The sequence below is a fragment of the Pelobates fuscus genome, chromosome 1 (assembly GCF_036172605.1).
Source record: "Pelobates fuscus isolate aPelFus1 chromosome 1, aPelFus1.pri, whole genome shotgun sequence".
NCBI classification, from domain to species: Eukaryota; Metazoa; Chordata; class Amphibia; order Anura; family Pelobatidae; genus Pelobates; species Pelobates fuscus.
In genome coordinates, this window is record NC_086317.1 from 383,283,199 (window position 1) to 383,304,056 (window position 20,858).

General features: G+C 39.1%; 1 protein-coding gene across 3 annotated transcripts in view; it reads left to right on the plus strand.

Annotated features, from left to right (window-relative positions):
• The window catches only part of CACNB3 (calcium voltage-gated channel auxiliary subunit beta 3), a 273,992-nt gene extending 259,130 nt beyond the window's left edge, over positions 1–14,862 (plus strand). For all 3 annotated transcript variants that reach the window (XM_063426059.1, XM_063426058.1, XM_063426057.1), the window contains exons 7-13: positions 4,681–4,761; positions 8,800–8,858; positions 9,235–9,344; positions 10,462–10,613; positions 11,887–11,982; positions 13,182–13,340; positions 13,585–14,862. In XM_063426059.1, coding sequence (XP_063282129.1) covers positions 4,681–4,761; positions 8,800–8,858; positions 9,235–9,344; positions 10,462–10,613; positions 11,887–11,982; positions 13,182–13,340; positions 13,585–13,899 — 972 coding nt within the window. In that variant the 3' untranslated portion in view covers positions 13,900–14,862. The remainder of the gene's footprint in view (positions 1–4,680; positions 4,762–8,799; positions 8,859–9,234; positions 9,345–10,461; positions 10,614–11,886; positions 11,983–13,181; positions 13,341–13,584) is intronic.
• The last annotated feature ends 5,996 nt before the right edge of the window (positions 14,863–20,858 follow it).

Genomic DNA, 20,858 nt, shown 5'->3' on the forward strand with positions numbered 1-20,858 from the left:
GAGAGACTGACCGGACAGTTCACCGTATTTCCGTTATCTAGCCACTGATTTCCGACTGCGTCGATTCATGAACCATCGCAGTTTACATTAGTCTTACTGTTACTGTTCAAAATTGTTCATAATTAAGTGACACTGGTGCATTTTTATACGAGCAGACATCCTATATGATCATACTGACAAAAGGTTATCTTTGAATTTTACCATCTTATATCACACATTATGATTATGATATATCCCCTGAACCAGGAATTGCAAAGGATTATAGAAGTGAATTTAAAATTTTTGGCCAAATGGCAAAAAAAATCCAACACTTTTCTGGCTCTGTTAATATGGTGTGAAAATAGGCAATTTCCTGTTTAATTATTAAGTCATTTTGTTTTTCTGATAATTTGCTATGCTTCAGAAGGTTTTCACATTTGGCATAGAGAGTATTGATGTTTTTTTCTGAATAAAATATATATATAACTCTCTTATTGTCTCACGGCAAAGCAGGTGAATTGTATTAACCCCTTTCATATTTAAACAAAACTGTCTTGGAGAATTTTTCCACTTTGATTATTTTGTCTAAAATGTAGGATTATAAATATATATACATAAATATGTGACAGTTGTGGGGGGCGGGGCCGAACCGCCGAGCTGAGCGGTCGCAAGAGAGACCAGCTCCTGCAACTTATAATCTTTTAAGCATGAAAAACATGAAAATTTACCTAAATACAGACCGACAGCATTGGACCTCGGTGCTGAGGGGTCACTGGATCCAGGGTGAGGCTGGCTCCTCGAGCTTCAGTCCCCTGGAGGTGAGACCTTCGACTACCCAGTTGAGGCCTACTCCGGCGGTGAGAGGGGTGGACGGCCGCTGCCCCTCTATCCTGCCTAACGGTGCCCAGCCTGAGACCCAGACCCGGGGGGACCCGGCCCCGTTCCCCCCCCCTATGGACCGGTGGGGGTGATCCCGGTCCTCACCCAGAGGCAATGAGTCCAAGGCCCAACAACACCACAACCACCCTCGAGTGCCCGGACGCAGCACATAAGATGGCGGATGCCATGTGCTCCGGAATCAGCGGAGAGTACTGCTCTTCCACCGAGCTCTCAACAATCAGCGTGATGCCCAGGAGGACTGATGAGTCCGTGGCTTCCCCACCCCACACCGCAGCCCTGCAGGCGATCTCTTACCGGTCCACGACGCAAGCCAAGTCAACGGTGATCAGCGACGGAAACCAAACCGGACCATTAGTGGCTGTGGGGCTGGAGACACGGGACATCGCACAGCAATTACCCCCGCCGGCGACTACCAAACCTGCCGCCATGCAAGGTACTCCTACAGCAGGACTGACCATACATGCACCCTTGGGACTTGCTGCAGCAAGTACTGGAAGCACAAATAAAAGGCGCATAGTCCCATCTAAGATAGCGGCCACCTTAAGTGCATCGGGCCCACTATCCCACAGCATGTCGGAGCTTGATCGCATCTTTACGGCTTTCCGGGCCAAGTTGGCCCACAGATTACCCAGTGCCACGCAAGAGCAGATACCCGCTGACATACCCCAGCGACCACGAGACAAAGGAGATGCGCGGGAGGTCGAGCCAGCAAAGCCAGCAGTGGGCCAAACATCAAAGCGAAGGCTTAATGGAGGCAAGGAGGGTGTCCCTTCTCCTCGGCTACTCCGCAAACCTCGAAAGCAACACTCTACTCGACCTACCCGGATCAAACAGCACATCAGTGCGTTTGGCGCAAAGCATGAAACCAGGACACTCCTTGTACAGACAGCTCAGTCGGGGGAAGCCTTGGGTGAAGAGCCAGGATGACCCTCAGGTGCACGGGCGAGATACACGAAGACCTCAGACTACTCTGTGGGTCCCTGCTGAACCGGTGAAAGGTGTGGGCTGACTGCATGGACTCTTTCGGGCCCTGGGCCGCAGTCTGGGTGGACACAGTCATCCCACCACATGAAGGTCTTAATGGCCTCTCTGCTGATAAGCATGCTTTGTACTTTTTACTAGTTCCTCATTTTATATTTTAATTACTATGATTATTATTATTATTATTTTACTTTTTATTTTTATAATTTTATTTTCTTTATCCCTCATTTTAGCCAATTTGGCTTCTCTTTTATTTTTTACACGGCACACACTCTTGATAATAGAGATCATGTAGGTATCTTACATATCACTGATTAAGCTACCCTAACTGTACAAATTGCATTCTGCTTGCATGTCTATTTGTCCTATATTTTACCTTAATACCTGATACAGTCTATGACACGTCAAGCTTCTCTAAACCTCACAATTTGTGTAACTCAGTGGAACGCCATGAAGGGGTCTCTGCAGAAAGCACTATGTTCATATAGACACAGCATTTGTATGTATCTAGCCAGTGTGCCTGTCTTTTTTTTTTTTTTTTTTTTTTTTTAAATCTTAGGTTTTTCTACTTTCTTATTGCAACCACTAGGCATGTTTTCGAATAGGCTGTAAACCTACCCTCACTCTGACACATATGTTTGCCTAATACTCTACCAGTTTATTATTTTCCTTTCTTAACATTTAATAGTCATGTCTCACCAGCTTGCTTTGAAACTCATTTTCACATACCCACGCACATGTCTATGTAACTCATTTAGACCTCATCTTATGTTTTGCTAAACACTTTAGACATGTTTGACTACTCAGTGAACTAGCTACTTAACTTAAAAAAAATGTGTGCAATGACCTTCTATGCCTTATACCTGTTCATGTATGTATTTTACCAATCTTGTACCTGCTGTCGGGGCATGGCAAGAGCTTGAATTAACTATTTGCACCTCAAAATAAAGAATTAAAAAAAAAAAACTAGGACCCAGCCCACAATTACAAATATCTCAGTATGTGCAGTGTTGTAAGAGGGCAACATTGCGCATACTGACTGCTATCACCATGCCCACTTCTAATAACTGGAGTGGTCACGCTGGTTGGAGTAATCAATAAACCTGTTGTCATGTGATGTGGTTTTATATTAAAGATTTTAGCAACTGACATCAGTATTCAGCTCAATCATGACATAGGCAGGGGACACACTGTCCTGGAGGTCTAAAGCCAGATAATAATGTTTACACCTGTGAGCAAAGATTGAGGGGTAACAAATGACAAGAATTCTAACAGTGGTTGAAAGAGAGCAAAGTTGGAGGAGCTCAGTTCCAGGATGAAGCAGGTTTCTATATTCAATTTAATTTTCAGCCTTCACAAACAAATATGTTAAAGGAACACAAATATGTATTCCTGACACTACAGTGTTAGAATGCAGCATTAGGACCATAGTCCCTCTCTCTCTTGAAGAGGAATTTTACTCTAGAAGAGGATTTTACTTACCTTTTCTCCCATGCCACACCGATTTGGTCCCAATTTCATGGCTAAGAGCATACATTTTGATGATCTCAGCCAATCCAATGCTTTCCCATAGGAGAGCTTTGAGCATGCGTGGCAAAAGGCTGCGCCAATCAGCATCTCCTAATTGAGATGCACTGAATCAATCCATCTCTATGGGGAACATCAGTGCCTCTATGCTAAACACTGTTCAGCACTGACACAGGAAGCACCTCTAATGGCCAGCAGTGCAAACACTGCCTTTTCTCTGATAATGCAGTGTTTACACGAAAATATCTGCAGGGACAGGCTATACTTACCAGAACAGCTACGTTAAGCTGTAGTGGTTCTGGTGGCTATACTGTCCCTTTAAATAAATCAACATAACGTTAAAAAACATGGGAAGAGGAACTTCCCCCCATGAAAACAATCTTATTCTTAAAAATTGGCTGGAAATAGTAATTATTAATGGTACTTAGATATAATCAGGTTAAGAAACATTGCATCTATATTGGGGGTGAAAATCAGATGTCAAAAACTGGCTCCCAAGACCAACAGATTCTCTTCTTCAGATATTCAAACATATGATTATACAGGTATTGACTTGTTTTTCTTTTTGTTAATAAAACTTGTAATTATTAAAAAAAAAAAAAAATATGTGACAGTTGTGACAATTCCCACATTAATGAATACCCCTGTGTGAGTTATAGTGAGCTCAAAACCTACTACCAAGATACAGGAATAAAATAGCAGCATGAAAATGAATCTCAGTTGAGTTTGGGAGTTTGCCATATTGGCCTAAATCTTAAAAATCAGTTGTCATTTTGCCAAAAATGAGTTTAGCATAAAACAATTTAATTAGATTAACCGAGAACCTCTAATTAAAAGGATAGATACCACAAAGTACAAGATCTAACTAGTAGAAATCAGATTTTGATAAAAAAAATAAAACCATAAAACATTTTCTAATCCTGTCTTAGAGGGGCCTCATCCTGTTAATTTTCTAGGCTTACAATAATTAACATGTAATCAGATAATTAACAAATATGTCACCCCAAATTTCAGTCAGTTTTCAGCCATCGCAGACAAGTGTTCATCTCCCATGATCTAGTGAAATGTGATTTATAAAGTATGTAGACCTGAACGAGTTAACATTCTGACTACAGATTTGAGATTGTTCAGAACATAAAAGCATATTTGGCATCCATTTATTTGTCAAAAGCTCTGGCAAATGTCCCCAAGAGCCACTTAGCATCATCCTTACTTAGCACTTTCATTACCTATATATTCACAGTAAGAAATGCTCTTAATATTCATGCATCTAATAATGTTCTTTTATTGTAGGCAGAACAAGTAGCACCTTACGACGTAGTCCCTTCAATGCGGCCTGTAGTCCTTGTTGGTCCATCTCTGAAAGGATATGAGGTATATATATTGGACAAATGGGTTAAAAATTAAAACAGTTTACTGCTTCTTTTTTTTTGTCAATCTTTATTTTTGCTGTGCACAGAATAACAAACATTCTTGTAATGCCGCAAGAGCAATAGCAAGGTTAACAAAAATACTTATAACAGTGTGTGGCATTCAAAATTACGACATATTTTAAAAAATAACAAGAAGAAAGAAAACAGAGTAAGTCAAGCATGTCTAGCTAATAGTCAGGACGTTGGCGAAGTAGAGTCTGGCTAGAATTGCTAACTAAGCCTGAGTCAAAATGTAGAATATAAGAGTGCTAGGCAGGCTAGACATTTAGAGTGTAAGTGAATTATATAGCTAAAAGATAGGCTTAGCTATATAGAATGTGGTTAAACACACTAGGCAAACACGAGTAATAAGAAATACTGGAGTCATGCTAAGCGTACCTGTCCAATCTTTAAACAAAAGGAAAGTAAATAGGAATATTCAGACATGGGGATTGCTCAACAACAATAATACTCCCTATTCAAGCTAGGTTCTCATGAGACAATAAGTGGATAGGTCAGTGAAGCATCACTGTGGGACCTTAGAAGACATGTCTGATTACGTGCTAATTCTTGACACGTTCAGGCTGCTGCACATTTTATTCATTTAAAACCAGAAGAGGGTGTAAATAGTGCCTAAGTAGTATCTAGAAGACGCACCGATTGAGTTTAAAACTAACTAAGTACGGGTCAGCTATGAGCTCGTCCGTTAATAAGTACCCCTAATAATTTGACATACTGCTACTGTGACTGTCGGTCAGATTATTTTATCGAAAGCAACACATGTGAAAACAAATAAATATATAAACACGATATAAAATCCAAGCTTTGGATCACACAAGGCTATAGAAACATGGTAGAGTGTGAATAAACAGTCATTGTAAATAAAATAAATTCAGTCTGCTTAAATAAAATGTGCAGAAGTATTCAGTTAGCATATCACATACATCTGCCGCAAAAGCAGCACAAGTACAGCATATACATGAAACAGACAAAATGAATATAATATACATATATAAAAGGGGCGGGGTGCAACCTTTCCAAGAGGCACGATCCAAATAATCTGTAGTAGCCCATTTTCCAAAAGCTATGAAGAAGCACAGATCTAAACACTCACTAAGAAATTGTCTTAGGATCCAAAGGGAATGGCTCCCAGTCTCAAATTTGGAACTGGCAACCACACTGGAGACTAATGAATGAGCCTCAAAAAACGATATTCCTTTGATTCCAAAAAAAACCCCATTCACATTTAAGATTTAGCATTTAGGTTAACTCTGTAGTATTATGAGTTAAGGCCACAATACGATTCATAGCATGAATGTCTTCGACCTTCCTGACCTATTGCCAAGTGTCTAAAGAATATTCTGTTCTCCAGTAAAACGAGATTAAGGCTTTTGCCTCATTAAGATGATACCTAAGTAAAGAGTGTTTGTATACCTTAAACATGAGATTATGGTGATGAACACAATCAGCTCTGGAGTTAAATGGACAGTATCCTCAGACATGTGAGAAGCAATTCTCCTAATGACAGACCGGTAATAGGCAAGCTCATGGTAGTCCAAACAAAGATGTAAATAAGTCCTGGCACTCTCACCACAGCGTCAGCAAACGTTAGTCATTGTAGGAGAGATCCGGTAAAAAGATCCTCTATGTTTAACTTTGGTTGTTTCATGCAAGCACAACAACTGAAACCATTAAGACAGGGCTGTCCAACCTGCGTCCCCCCAGATGTTGCTGAACTACAACTCCCATGATTCTTTCAATGAAACAGATAGCCAGGGAATCATGGGAGTTGTAGTTCAGCAACATCTGGGGGCCCGCAGGTTGGACAGCCCTGCATTAAGAAATGTATTGTTTTTGTACTTGTCGTTTACAAATTGCAATATACAGTTGTTAGCGTTGAGCTAATATTTTTCATATTTATCTTTCACTTGTTTGCCCATTGTTGACCATAATGTTTTTTTCTTTTAGACTAATTTATTATTATTATTGCCATTTATACAGCGCCAACAGATTCTGTAGCGCTTATTTATAGCAAAGTCTATCTATCATGTGTGCTTAAATATAGCTAGCTATAGTACTTAAACAGGCACCTGAAGAAACAAAAACCCTTGCTTTCCTGTAAATTATGGTGGAGTTGTTTGATACAATTGGGACTCTTACTGTTACCCATGGCCTCCTCTGAACAGCAATGATAATGTCAGAATTACCAAGTGCCCATTTGTTTTTGACAGAACTCATAGATACATACTAGCATAACGATCTGTAAGGGTTATCTTGCTAAGAATCTCCTTAGGCGCTTTAGCCAAAGTAAACAACTTTTTTTTTGAGCAGTAGACATTATATGTCTTTAATGTAATCTTATGTAATGCTTTTTAGTAAATAATAGTGTTTGCAGAGAACATTGAATCATTTTGCAAAGCACACAGTGTTTTCCAGATGGTAAAATTGGATCTGCCGCAAGGAAATCTCAAACAAAGTCCCGAGGAGTGTAGCCTCATCATTTTGTTAATTTACTAATTGAAAGTCATCAGTCATACGCCACTTACCCTGCTCCATGTTTTCACGAAGTTCAATAAGCAGTTTTAAAGATGCATGCTGACTCAGATCTTCTTATTACGTCCTTTTTACCTGGAGACTAATATTCTCTGGCACAAATGAGCAACTCCTGTGTTTTAGTAGAGCATTAGTGCATATCCAATGTTGCTGCCTGGCTGCTTTGTTGAAGTGAATTGCATAATGCAACCTCATCATCATTTAATCTGATACATCGAAAAGGAATAAATATTTTGCAACATTAAGGGCATTGAAGGCATTAATGGACTGACGGCTCCACGCAATTAGTTTAGTTCTGGGCCATGTCTTCTATGATTTGATTATTGGAGAATATTTATAAACTGATATTAAATAGTGAATTAAATGCTTGACGTAGACGGAATATAGTGAGTGAGACTTACTCCATAATCAGTGTGATTTCCTGAATGTGGACTGAATGGTGATCTGCTCTCTTTACTAAATCGTCAAATATTTTTTGTTTTCAGTGGAGTGTTACTTTAATGTTTGGATAGATATACCACCAAAATATGCATACATTCTTTCTGCATGCTTTCTTTAAGGTATATGGAAAAAAAAAACAGATTGCAAAAGCTGCAGCCCTCTTTCCTTGATACAGAGTTTTAGTCTGTGCCAGGGGATACACCAATCAGAGGTCGGAGCCGTGACCTCCTGTGCAGAAGCATACACTAACGTCCCTAGCTGTCTGATGCCAGGGATGTTTTTTGCCCTTAAATATAATTTTGGTAGAAATCAGCCCTTTTATAAACTGTTACAAACATGACAGACTCCCAGTACATAAAGCACGTCAGCAAGCTGAGTGTTTCTTCAAGAACAATGTTTCTGTCTCTTTCTTGCGTTTCCTTACTTCTCTACTCATGACCAACCAAAATGGTTACTGGAGATGTGTTGGGAACAGCACTGCTCTGAATAAGTAAATGTTAATCCAGTTCCGATTTTGAAACAGATATACTGCTAACAAGCTTATTTTGGCAACAGGAATTTATTAAAATTAGTAGGATCAGTGAAAGGGCTGGGTGACTTGCTGAATAGCCCTTTGGCAAAGAAGTGGATCCCAATAATCTCTATTGCAGTGAAATAACATCTTAACATATTGAAGCAGAACAAATTCTCCAAATTCTTGGACTGTTCAAGTGTCTCCCGAGCCAAGCAGCAGCCGCAGTATGCTACACAAAATGTATTGCTATCATAGTCCAGACTGCTGTCCAAAAGCCAATCAATCTCAATAATCTTAAGCTTCAGCAATTCTGTTAACGTCAATGCAGTATCCATAAATAATATACTATATTCTATGAAGATTTAGATTTTTGTGATAAGGCTTGCATTAACGTGCTCTACTTTCACAGACTCAGAGGAGTTCTGTTTTTCATATAAAGATCCTTTTATTTTCTATCTCTTCTCTCTCTTCCGTCTATACATTTTACATCAGGTGACTGACATGATGCAGAAAGCTCTGTTTGACTTCTTGAAGCACAGATTCGATGGCAGGTGAGATGTACCTGTATTTGGAAATAAACAGGACTCCAGGGTAAAAATCCAGATGATGAGGCAGGAGCACCAAATAGTGACTGTCCCACAGACACACCTATTTTAAAACAGAAATGTGATTACTTTTTTTTTGTCAGATTCTGCTCATTAACATTGTTAAGATTTTTTAAACTGACAAAAAGATGCATTTAGTTTCATGAATCCCACAAGTTGGAGATAAACAGAGGAGCATATGCTTCAAATGTCTAACCTGATTTAGGGCTCACTATATACAGCCACATTCTAAATAATTATATTACTGTACTTGAATGCACAAATAATTGAAAATAATGATCACACCTTTTGGGGATTTTGTATGTGTTTTTCTGATTTACAGAATTTCTATCACCCGGGTAACTGCTGACTTGTCTCTTGCCAAGCGCTCAGTACTTAACAACCCTGGCAAGAGGGCAATCATTGAGCGGTCCAGCACCCGCTCAAGCATTGGTGAGTCTGTAACGCATATCTCACATTTTGTTGGGTGGCAGTGGATAATTTAGAAGTAGAGAACATTAGAGAATTTAAGGGTAAGTTTGCATCACCATGGAAATCAGTATATATATATTTTTAACTCTTGCTTCACTTTTAGAGCTTGTATCAGAATAATATTTCCAATTCAGGAAAGTAATAAGTGTAATATACTGCTTTTGTACATAAAACAATAAATGGAGTTAAGAGCCAGTAGGCATTTGTTCTTTAATAGATCCATCTTCCTCACACTAGCTTTAAAGAGCAATAGAGAAAAAATGCCATGCTTTTGTATGTACCATAATATAGTTATTTATTAAAGTACGGGTACGTGTTATTAATTCAGAGGTTTACCCTACTTAAAATTGTTTGTACAGATAAAAAAGTGCTACTTTATCTTATGACTTGTCTTTATGAAGGCTCATTAAAACTCAATGAGACTGTCATTAGCTACAGTGCTTATTCACTGTGTCCTTTTCTCACAAGTCATTATGTAAGTTTATATTGACTGGTACATCTGCTCTCAATGCAAATAAAACAGCAGACAATTAACATTCTAAATAGTAAAAATAGTCAAAATTAAGAAACATATTTAAAGAATGAGTTAAAAGCAGGGCACAAAAACTAGCAAAAACCAATGTAATTATACTATTTAAAGGGTTACTCCAAACCTTTTTCTCATATAGAAGCACTTGATTGGACCGTTCTCTCGTCTCAGTGCGCATGCGCACGCTTTGAGTCAGGGAGGGGAGGGAGTGAGTGGGGTTGGACACAGTGAAGGAGGGAAAAGGGGGTGAAAAGAAAACAAACTTGCAGGAATTTAAGCGTAAATGAAGGTGGGAGAGCTGAAACAGGGACAAGAGGGACTATAGATGCTGGGAGTGTGCCTGCATGGGGAGAAATAAACAACTGTCGCCAGCACATAGGGAGCGCTGGCGACAGGTAGATATTTTTGTAGAAACAGTTTACTGTTCTCCAATGCAGAAAAATAAATTCTCAAAGCCAATTGGACTTATCAAGACGAGTATGCCGTAGATGAATTCATAAAGATGGTTAGATAATTAGCCTTTATTGAATAGCATGTTTTGTCTTACAGCTGAGGTACAGAGTGAAATAGAAAGAATCTTTGAGCTGGCCAAGACCCTCCAGCTGGTTATACTGGATGCTGATACAATCAACCACCCTGCTCAACTCTCCAAAACATCCTTGGCCCCAATCATTGTATATGTCAAAGTTTCTTCGCCAAAGGTAAGCCAAGAAAAATAATATCTGCAAACTTTACAAAATGCGTAAATATTAGCTCATCAGTTGCTTGCTATACCTTCCCTCGTAATAAAGTGCATAGATGAACAAATCAATGCATTTTTCTTTACTCTTTCTTCTTTTCCTGTTGAATTTATTTCACATTGTAGAGAAGCACATTTCTGCAGAAGCACTACCTCCCCCCTCTTAACATATTACAGAAAGTCTTGAAAGACAAACTTTATTGCTGCATTTCAGTAAAGAGAGGGAAAGATGGATATATTTCTCTGAATACACTGCAGTCGATTTAGGACAGGAGTCCATCACTCAAACAAACTGTTACACAATTACAGAGCTGAAAAGAGACATGTCCAAAAGAAGGCAAAAAACCCTGTTTGATGTGCATCCAATTTTGCAACAAACTAGGAAAATATTTCCTCTTGACCCCAGAAAGTCAGATATCATTGGATCAAGAAGCTATTACCCCACTAATTAAAAATGATATCCCTGTATATTATGTTTTTGCAAGTATTTATCCAATTGCTGTTTAAACATCTGTATAGACTCTGACAAAACCACCTCTTCAGGCAGAGAATTCCATATCCTTATTGCTCTTACTGTAAAAAACCTTTCCTTTGCCTTAGACTAAATCTTCTTTCTGCCAGTCTAAATGCATGACCTTGTGTCCTATGTATATATATTTGTATAATGTTACCATATCCCCTCTGAGGTGCCGTTTTTCCATGAGATTTCAATTTGTTAACCTTTCTTCATAACTATAAAGCTCTATTCCTTTTATCAATTTTATAGCCCGCCTCTGCATTCTTTCTAATGCCATAAGATATTGTGTTACGGCACAATAACATCAAAATTGCATTTACTAGTTAGGATATATCTGTGCAAGGCAGACAACAAAAGCTCCAAAAGTGTTCCATAGGAAACCACTGAAAACTCCTTTAGCTACATAATAGATGGCTTTGTGGTATTCTAGACTTTGAAGGAACATTCCATTGATAACAAACAAAAATACATTCACTATCTAGTAGATAAACCTACAATGACAACATTGATGTAATTTTTATGCATGTTTTCTTTGGGGCTAAATGAAAACACAGCTTGCAAAAGCTGCAGATCTGCACCTTTGCAAGCCCTCCTCTTTATCCCCGGCACAGACTTTCAGCAAAAATGACTTCACTGCGTAGCCCCTTTGTGTCCATTTTAATTTTCAGGAACGTGTGCATTTTAGGTACCGGCATTAATTAGCAGGTATTTATTACAGGTGCTGCAAAGACTAATAAAATCCAGGGGGAAATCTCAAGTGAAACATCTCAATGTTCAGATGCTGGCTGCTGACAAGTTGGTACAGTGCCCTCCGGTAAGAGCCCTATCAAAATAGAGTCTGTATAGCCTGCACTCCACCAACAAACAAGTCAACAGAATTATTGCACTTTTATTAAACATATCGCATGGAAACATTCTATATGCATTTTTATCTGGTAAGATAAAGTGAGTCAGTATCATGTATAGTGTATCTCAAAAGTGCTTGTACCAAGCGATTTAAACTTTCTTTCTGTAAAACAACAAATACAAATGTTAACTGGATCCTCAACGATGAAGAGCTTTTATTGTTACACAAACATTCTTCAATACAACTTTACTTCATTTTACTTAAAAACTGCTAACTAGGTTGCCATCACTTTTCATGATCCTTATCTTCATCCATCCACACGATAAACGTAACTCATGTAATAGTAAATATTGGGACCAAAATGGAACATGGAGCACCATACACACCAAGCACATGCTTGAATACACTAATGCAGGCATAGGCAACCTTCGGCACTCCAGATGTTTTGGACTACACCTAAGATCATTATGGGGAATGTAGTCCAAAACATCTGGAGTGCCAATGGTTGCCTATCCCTGCACTAGTGTAAATCAATATTCTATATTAAGATGATTGCGTGCTCTAGCTTTCTGGATGGTTAAGATTTGGAGCTAGGTTTTACCATTTATGTTTCTGTTGAGTGAGTCATATAAAATGCTGGGTGGTGAATAAAGACAGCCTTCTAGTATATAACACAATACATATGACCAAATATACTTACATGAACTAAAAGAAAAATCTACTTGGGGTTATAATGAAAATTGATGCAGTGCCATCACCTTACAAGTAAAATCCTATTTTCTGTGTGCATCACCTGTACCAGATGGTGGAGTTAGTTGGCATTTCCAAAACAGATTGTAAAACCAAAATGCCTTCATTCATTAACATAAGCATTTATTTGACTTCATTCTAAGTTACTTTACTTGAGTTGATTCACACACATCCCACATTCCTTCTCTAGTTGAAAATTGGGCAATTGCAATGGAAACCAACGCATGGACATTCCATTAGTGGTTACTCCAAATTGAGGACTTAGCCTAACTTTCTAGCACATTGATAAATGTTACTGTCTAAAAAGATGGCCTTTTATGAAAAGTAAAAAAGAAACTCAAATATGAATGCAGTTATGCACGAACACACGTGAAATCAAATAACTATGCGAGATTAATTTCCTTTTTTTCCCTTAGGAAATGTTTGATGTTATCCTAGATGAGAATCAACTGGAAGATGCCTGTGAACACCTTGCAGAATACATGGAAGTTTACTGGAGAGCCACACATCACCCTCTGCATGCACATACTGGCCAGAATCTAATGACACCCCCCACTGCCATCCCTGGGTTACAGGTATAGACCCATAATTAGAGATACATAGAAACTACCAAAGTCAGATAACCAAGAAGGCACAACAGAGCACAAGCTAGAGTACAATTCTAAAGGGCAAATAGTAGTAATTACTGCTTTAAGTGGACCTTTGAGATGTTTGTCTCATTAAATCTACTTTCTGAAAACTTGCAGATGACCAGCCATTGTGTGACCTGCTCAAGGGTAAACATTTGTAATTCCAACATATCATTGTGCTTTAATACAGAACCAGCAGCTTCTTTCGGACCGAGCCAGTGAGCATTCTCCCATAGAACGTGACAGCTTGATGCAATCAGACGAAGCAAGCGAGACTTCCCGAAAGACCTGGACAGCTTCATCACAGAGAAGTTCCCGACATCTAGAAGATGAGTACTCTGATGCCTACCCAGATCTGTACCAGCCCCATCGACACCACAACAGTGGGCTGAACAGCACTAATGGACATGATTCCCAGGATCGACTTCTTGAACGTGATTCTGAGCAGAACCACAATGACAGGAACTGGCAGCGTAACCGTCCCTGGCCCAAGGATAGTTATTGAGATGGACCCACATGCCCTCACCCATCCTACACATATACACACACTCCTGCATGGCAGTGCATGTCAGGAGACACAACCAACTAGTGTAAATTCTATGGGTAGCATCCAGGTGCCCAAGTGCACTGTGGAGAACAAGCAGCCCATCTCAATTTTACCATATGTTTGGTAACTCCTGGCTGCAATATAGGCTAGAGATAGCAGAATGGAGAGGTCTGCTAATGAGTAGCTGCATATTGATAGCGCTTGGGCTAGAAGCAATGGGTGAAAAAAGAGAGCAAGCAAATAAAGCTACAATTCCTAAACATCCATCAAGGCTGTTAGTAATCTGATTCTGCCAGACCTCTCTATGTAGACCATAGAACCAATACCTACACAATACACACATCCACTAAGTTTACAAAACACGCCAGCGACGACTCAACATGAGGGAGTTCTGGCGCAGCCTGCCATTGTAAAACCAAGCTGATCAGAGTTTTGTGCTTGTGCCAGACTCTCTCCTTTCATTCCAAGCTGGCACATTGTGGGCATTGTACTCTGTACAATAGCATTCCATCCTCGGGCATTATCCTTGTTTTCAGGTAACTGTTGTTCCGCGCTTCAAAGAGCGTGTGCCATCCAAAGCAAGATTATTGGTTCACTCAATCAATCAGACCTAGTTGTAGAACATAGAAGCAAAAATATCCTGAAATGCAAGCATTTTGTCCAGCAGTGGGTCTGTTTGAGGATTGTATGTTACAGGGAATTGTTGTGTAGTAATGCATACTTCAGGGATATGGATACATTCAAATGCCAGGTTTTTCTTTTTACATGTTTTGCAGATCTGGAATTCTTGCATGTGTGGATTTGTTTTAAGAGCATTTCCTCTTCTTCCTGCTTAGGCATTTACCTAATTTAGGTGCTTCTTGAAAATATTTGCCTATTTTGAGTTGGGTCTATAGGTTGTTGAGCATTCTCTGCATTCTAATGGGAGCTATGTAGTCCCTACAGTGTGATATCAGAGCATAAAGATGATCTGTGCTGTGCTGTCCTAACTGATGTGGACTTTAGGGTTTATTCACTGAAGAGCAATTTGAGGTGCAGTATGCAAAATGTAGGACACATTAATGGAGTTGGAAACATTATACAGCTTAAATCAGCTTGCTGATCTTTGGTGATCTTTCCATATTTCATAAAGATCCCCTAAGATGACCTCTCCACCTGTCGGTCCAGCATAAGGCAGATTTACTTATCTGAAGTTGTCCTACATGGGTGCATCTTCATTCTTCAGCTCCAGAAGCTACATTAGTGTTGTACAATCACAGATGTGCAAGAGCACAACAATGATATCTGGAGGATCTTGCAAGACCATAAGATCCTGCATAGACCATGTCTCTTCATTCACAAGAAGAAGCCTGATTCTTATGAATGCTGAAGGAATTGAGAACACTTGGTGGAAAAAGCAGGCTTTACCAGAAGACAAACAAGTCCTAGATACATTATATGATGTCTATGGTATATGTCAATGGTCTAGTGACATGGCTTTTTTAGGTGAGTGACTAACTTGTCTAATTCAGCTATCTTAGTCAGAATTCTGCTAGTTAGTCATCATCTTCAACTCTCCTGCAACGCTCTGTTTTGTTAATAAACCCTGTGAGTCTCCCATTATCCTTTTGGCTTGTGGTAGGTACATCATGGGATTGATCATGAAAGACATTTTAAAAAGTTCACAGCAGTTCCAGTGCCAAAGGCTGCGTATCCTCTTCCCATTATTGGAAGAAAAAAAAACAACAACCTGGAATCACAAGAAATATTATTACAGACATGGAGTTTATATTATTTGGTTTCATTCATTTTCTAGAAGGGCTTGTTACAAAGAGAAATACTACTAAGTTGTATAGAGCTGGAAAGGGAGACATTGTCTTGTTTCAGTAAAAGAATTTAGGAGAGGAGTTTTACACTCTCCAACATTCCAAACTTTATAAACCAACTATAATTTTTGTGTCAAAAGAACCAAGGCTATATACGTACTCTGAACTATTGTAGCATAACATAAGTAGTGTTTATTCCACTTGCTCTTTCAAAGTGTTCATACATTTTTCTATGTTGGTCTCATCATTTTAGGTTTTCATACTTTCCTCCATCACTCCTACTGTCATAATTACAGACTTACCGGTAGGCCTCGATTAAATATTTTTTGTATAAGCTTTTCAAATTATATAACATATCTGGATACATTTTTTAAATTATTTTTTTTTTTCAAATATTAAAATATTAAGAAATATATCATATATAAAAATGTCTATATGTCAAAAAAAGTTACATCATTTTTCAAAATATTAAATTATTTGAATTGTTTATCCAAGAATATTAAATCATTTGAAAAACGTATCCAAACATATTAAATCTACAACTTGATCTATAAAGAAATTAAGACATACTGGCATATTAATTTTATCAAGCACAATAGCCATTTTGGCTTATTAGAGTGGTTATGGTGCTGAATCTTTGGGTGGCTGAGCGTGCTAAATGCAGTTGCAAATGTGCTGGGTGTTTTGGGTAGCCAGAGAGCTCCAGTTTTTGTTCAAGAAAGTTTATCAGAAAACAGGACAGCACCCAAATAAAAAGCATAGCACTACAATGTGCTTTAGTGGTAATAGTGATTAGAGTACCTTTTAACCCCTTAAGGAGCCAAACTTCTGGAATAAAACGGAATCATGATATGTCACGCATGTCATGTGTCCTTACGGGGTTAAAGAACCGCAATGCAATGTTATAATATGAGTTTCAAAGAACTGATTGTTTATGACAGTACAGAATATTATTTGTATTTAATGAGTTAAATAACCCATAACATTAAGCTTTTTAAGAGTCAAGTAGAGCAATGTAATGTCAGAACTTTATCTTAAAACAAGAATTGGTAAAGGTTGTATAGATAAACAGCAAAAGAATGCTATCCTAAAGAGGCATTACTAATCATGTAAAAAAATCACAACTCTGTATACAAAAGGATTCACATCAATATGCAACCATAAATCAATTATTTTATTATACAATCAAAATATATAATTTACAACAAACAAACACTGAACAACAAACAGCGATAGAAGCTATAACAACATGCTGTCTCTCGAGAAAGGCAGAACGTCAGGTGCCGAAACGTTGGGGTTTTACTGTCCCACGTGTCCAGCCCTTTGAGTGTTGTATTGAGTTTTTATCCTGTGGTTCATGGTTATTATATCCCCTATCGCTGTTCTCTGTTGTGACTTAAAACAGAATTGTCCCTTTGCAGGTTTCATAAATACTCTGAATTTCACTGAAATTCCAATCCAGTCAAAAGATATACTGAGACAAAGTAGGGACTTCTTCCAGCGTCCGACACTGCTTGACACTGGGTGGAGCCCCAGCTGTCGGCTAAGTTGTAACATTTCCCCCAGCCATCACCAGTGATGACTCCAGGAAAATTAGCTCTATCTGTTGAGGATCCTCCATAGACCACAAGGCTGTACTTTAGCGAGAGTACAGCAGTGATATTGGCTCCAGTCAGCTAAACTGCTAGGAACAGAACAGGACTGGCAGGAAGTCAATGGCGGCATCCGTGAGGGATAGCTTCAGTTAAGTAAAAACCACCTTTGCCTGGTCCCTCGAGCACTGGACGCCCAGCGGCAATGTTACCATCAGGCTGACAGGTCCACTTTAACCCCTTAAGGACACATGACGTGTGTGACACGTCATGATTCCCTTTTATTCCAGAAGTTTGGTCCTTAAGGGGTTAAACGTATCCACTTCCTTTTTAAACCAGTGTTGTTTTCTTGCTGTACATTAGAAAACGTAGGAATTATTCATACTTAACTATTCTTTAGCAATAGCCAGGGCATAAAGAATGTTCCTTATCAGTTGCCACAGTAATTTACCCATAGGCTTGCAGCCTATTGCATTGCTCTGTGTATATGTATGTGTGTGTAAATATATATATATATATATATATATATATATATTTATATATACACACACATATACATACATACATACACTGCTGTTAGTGTGCTGTGTGTGTGAGGGTACTGTTTGTATGTGTGTGTAAGGGTGCTGTTTGTGTGTGTGAGGGTGCTGTTAGTGTGCTGTGTGTGTGAGAGGGTGCTGTTACTTTGCTGTGTGTGTGAGGGCTGTGTGAATTTGTTTGGAGTGATTGTGTGGGGGGGACAGATTAGGAAATAGCCCCCCTCCCTTCTTACTTTTTGCCTGGGAGTGGGATCCTTGCTGCCATCCCTGATCCCTGGTGGTCCTAGTGGTGAGTGAACTCAGGCCTGCAGGGCTAGAGTTCACACTCGTTAGATCCGAGCGTTGCCGCGGCAATGCTCTGACCTTGCAAGAGGAACCCGGGAGGAGCTGCTTGCTATAGCTCCCCGGGTCCTCTCCTGCTCCCCTCCCTGCCTGTGGGCTGGTGAGGGAGATCTTTGATCTCCCCACCGGCCCATAGAGGCACACAGCAGGGTCGGCGCTCAGATAGCGCCGGCTCTGCATGGACCGACAGGGGAGATCCTGTGATCTCCCCTGCCGGTCTCGATCCATGCGCGGGTGTTAGGGTGTGCCAAGGCACACACTGTGCGCACGCCTCTGAATGTACCCACAATCCATCAGCCAAAAGAAACCCTACAGAAGTGGCAAACTGCTGACATCATGAACACAGGAGAACAAATGAAGGTGCTTTGTTATTGAGGTTTGGTGAATGGAAAAAGATAATTATAAATTAAGGCATGTGGCAAGTAGGGGAGTATAAGATACAAAGGGTATAAGAAAAGGGAAAAAAATACAGTGCTAATTTAAAGAGTTCCACTTACCACTGCACCATATATGTTTTATGTTACGTAATACGTAGTTCTTACTATGAAAGAGATTCTCCAGGCACTCAAGGTGTTAAAGCCGCAGGCAGTTTTAATGAAACAAAAAGAGAGCAGCAAAGTTTCGACCTACTATGAGAGCTTTGTCTTGATAAAGACCTCATAGTAGGTTGAAACGTTGCTGCTCTCTTTTTTGTTCCATTAAAACTGCCTGCGGCTTTAACACCTTGAGTGCCTGGAGAATTTCTTTCATTGCCTTGACGTTGTGGGATTTCTGGTCCTGCTCCGGGGGAACCGGGTTGCTGCTGGAATTGAGTGCGGCTCCTACCCACACTTTTGCAACATAGTTCTTACTAGGCAGAAACTATTGTACTATACATCAGACCAGTAGACTACATCTCCCCTGATGCGTTGCCAGCATTGAGGCCATAAGAGCATTATGAGAGATATAGTCCACAACATCTAGAGCTCCGTAGGTTGTCTACCACTGCACTAGACAAAGTGGACAATCTCGATTATGTTACTGACAGCCACATCTTGTTCATGGGTCAGGCAGAAGAGTGATTTAATAGTATAATAAATCATTAATGTGAGACGAGAACTGAACCTCCTGTAGGAGAGTGGTACAGTATAAGTACTACTTTACAAACATATTTCATTATGGTTATCAGCATGTCAGATAGAAGGTATATTTACCTGTTTGGTTATTTAGTAAGACTTAGTTTTACTCAGTAAGCATGTCAATTCTATATAAGCACAGAATTTACATCAGGTAAAATGAATGTAAAAATATTGATTGGTGCACCTGTCTCTTTTAAAACATGTGCTGATGGTAAGCCTGGAGAAAGGGCTGTACAAACTCACAGTTTGCAGCAATTATTATAAACCATTGTAGTCTAGTAAATAATCGATATGCCAATGGAAAAAGAAAAGTACCCTAGCAGTCAGAAGTGGCCTAATGTGTTGTTATATTAGGAAGCCATATTTATAAAAACGGTTTAGTTAATTAAATCAAAGGCTGATAAATGAATATTGTCCAGTTGCTTATGACGATGTGATTCACAGGATAGACTATGGATATATCTGGGAATTCTCAGGGTTTGACCGTGAGCCTCAGGTTTTTGACTCCAGGTTCATGGTTTTAGGATAAATGGGAAGATTCTCAGGGTGCTAGATCCAGTGACTTCTTATTAAAGCGTTAAAGGATATATTTTTATTCCTGACAAGCTCGATTTTCTGCATATACTGCATGTAGAACCAGTTGGCTACCACAGTCTAGTGAATCCCTATGTAAAATCATAATGGACTATTATATTACATATTTTAGGGATTCTCAGTTCTCAGGTTTTTCCTTGACTGATAGCTCATAAAGCAATTTATTTTAAAGGGAATAATCTGGGCACCATAACAACTTCATTCAGATAAAGTTGTCATGGTTCTTATAGCTCCTGGGCAATGTCTTACCTTAAGGGGTTACACCATTCACAAATGGTTTAACCCTTACGGAAACACGGTGCCCATGCCCTCCAATACTATAACAACTTCATTTTAAGTTGTTATGGTTCCCAGATGGTTTATTTAAGGATAAAATAAGAAGACCAGGTAAAACATATTCAGATGGGTCTATGCTCACCCAACAAACTATAATTGCTTCCCTGTGACTAAATTGTATGATTAGAGATACAGTTATCTCTGATAATTGAATAGTGATTTATCATTTGATGTATTTTAACAGTAATAAACTTAAAATTTGATTACAGAATCCAGCCTCTGGGCTCATGAGACAAATTTCAATATTCAGCCTGGTGGCTTTTGCAATTACTGCCAATGCTATTGAGCTGAGAATGCAAGATTTAGATGGCCTGCTTAAAATATTTCCGACATAATTAAGGTCAACAAGTGAAGTAGGCTAATGAATGTGTTGAAAAGGTCAACAGGAATGGCTGTAGAGGGGAATAATATAACAGAATCAATAATACCAACAATGGTTGTTATAGTATTTTGAATGTAAAATAAGAAGACCAATCAAAAAACCTCTGGTACCTTAAAATAGCTTTCAAATTCCGCAGTAGTGTATGAGTCCACTCTTTTGGAAGTTAAAAATCTTGTAAAGTGCAGATATATTATTGAAATATGACAAAC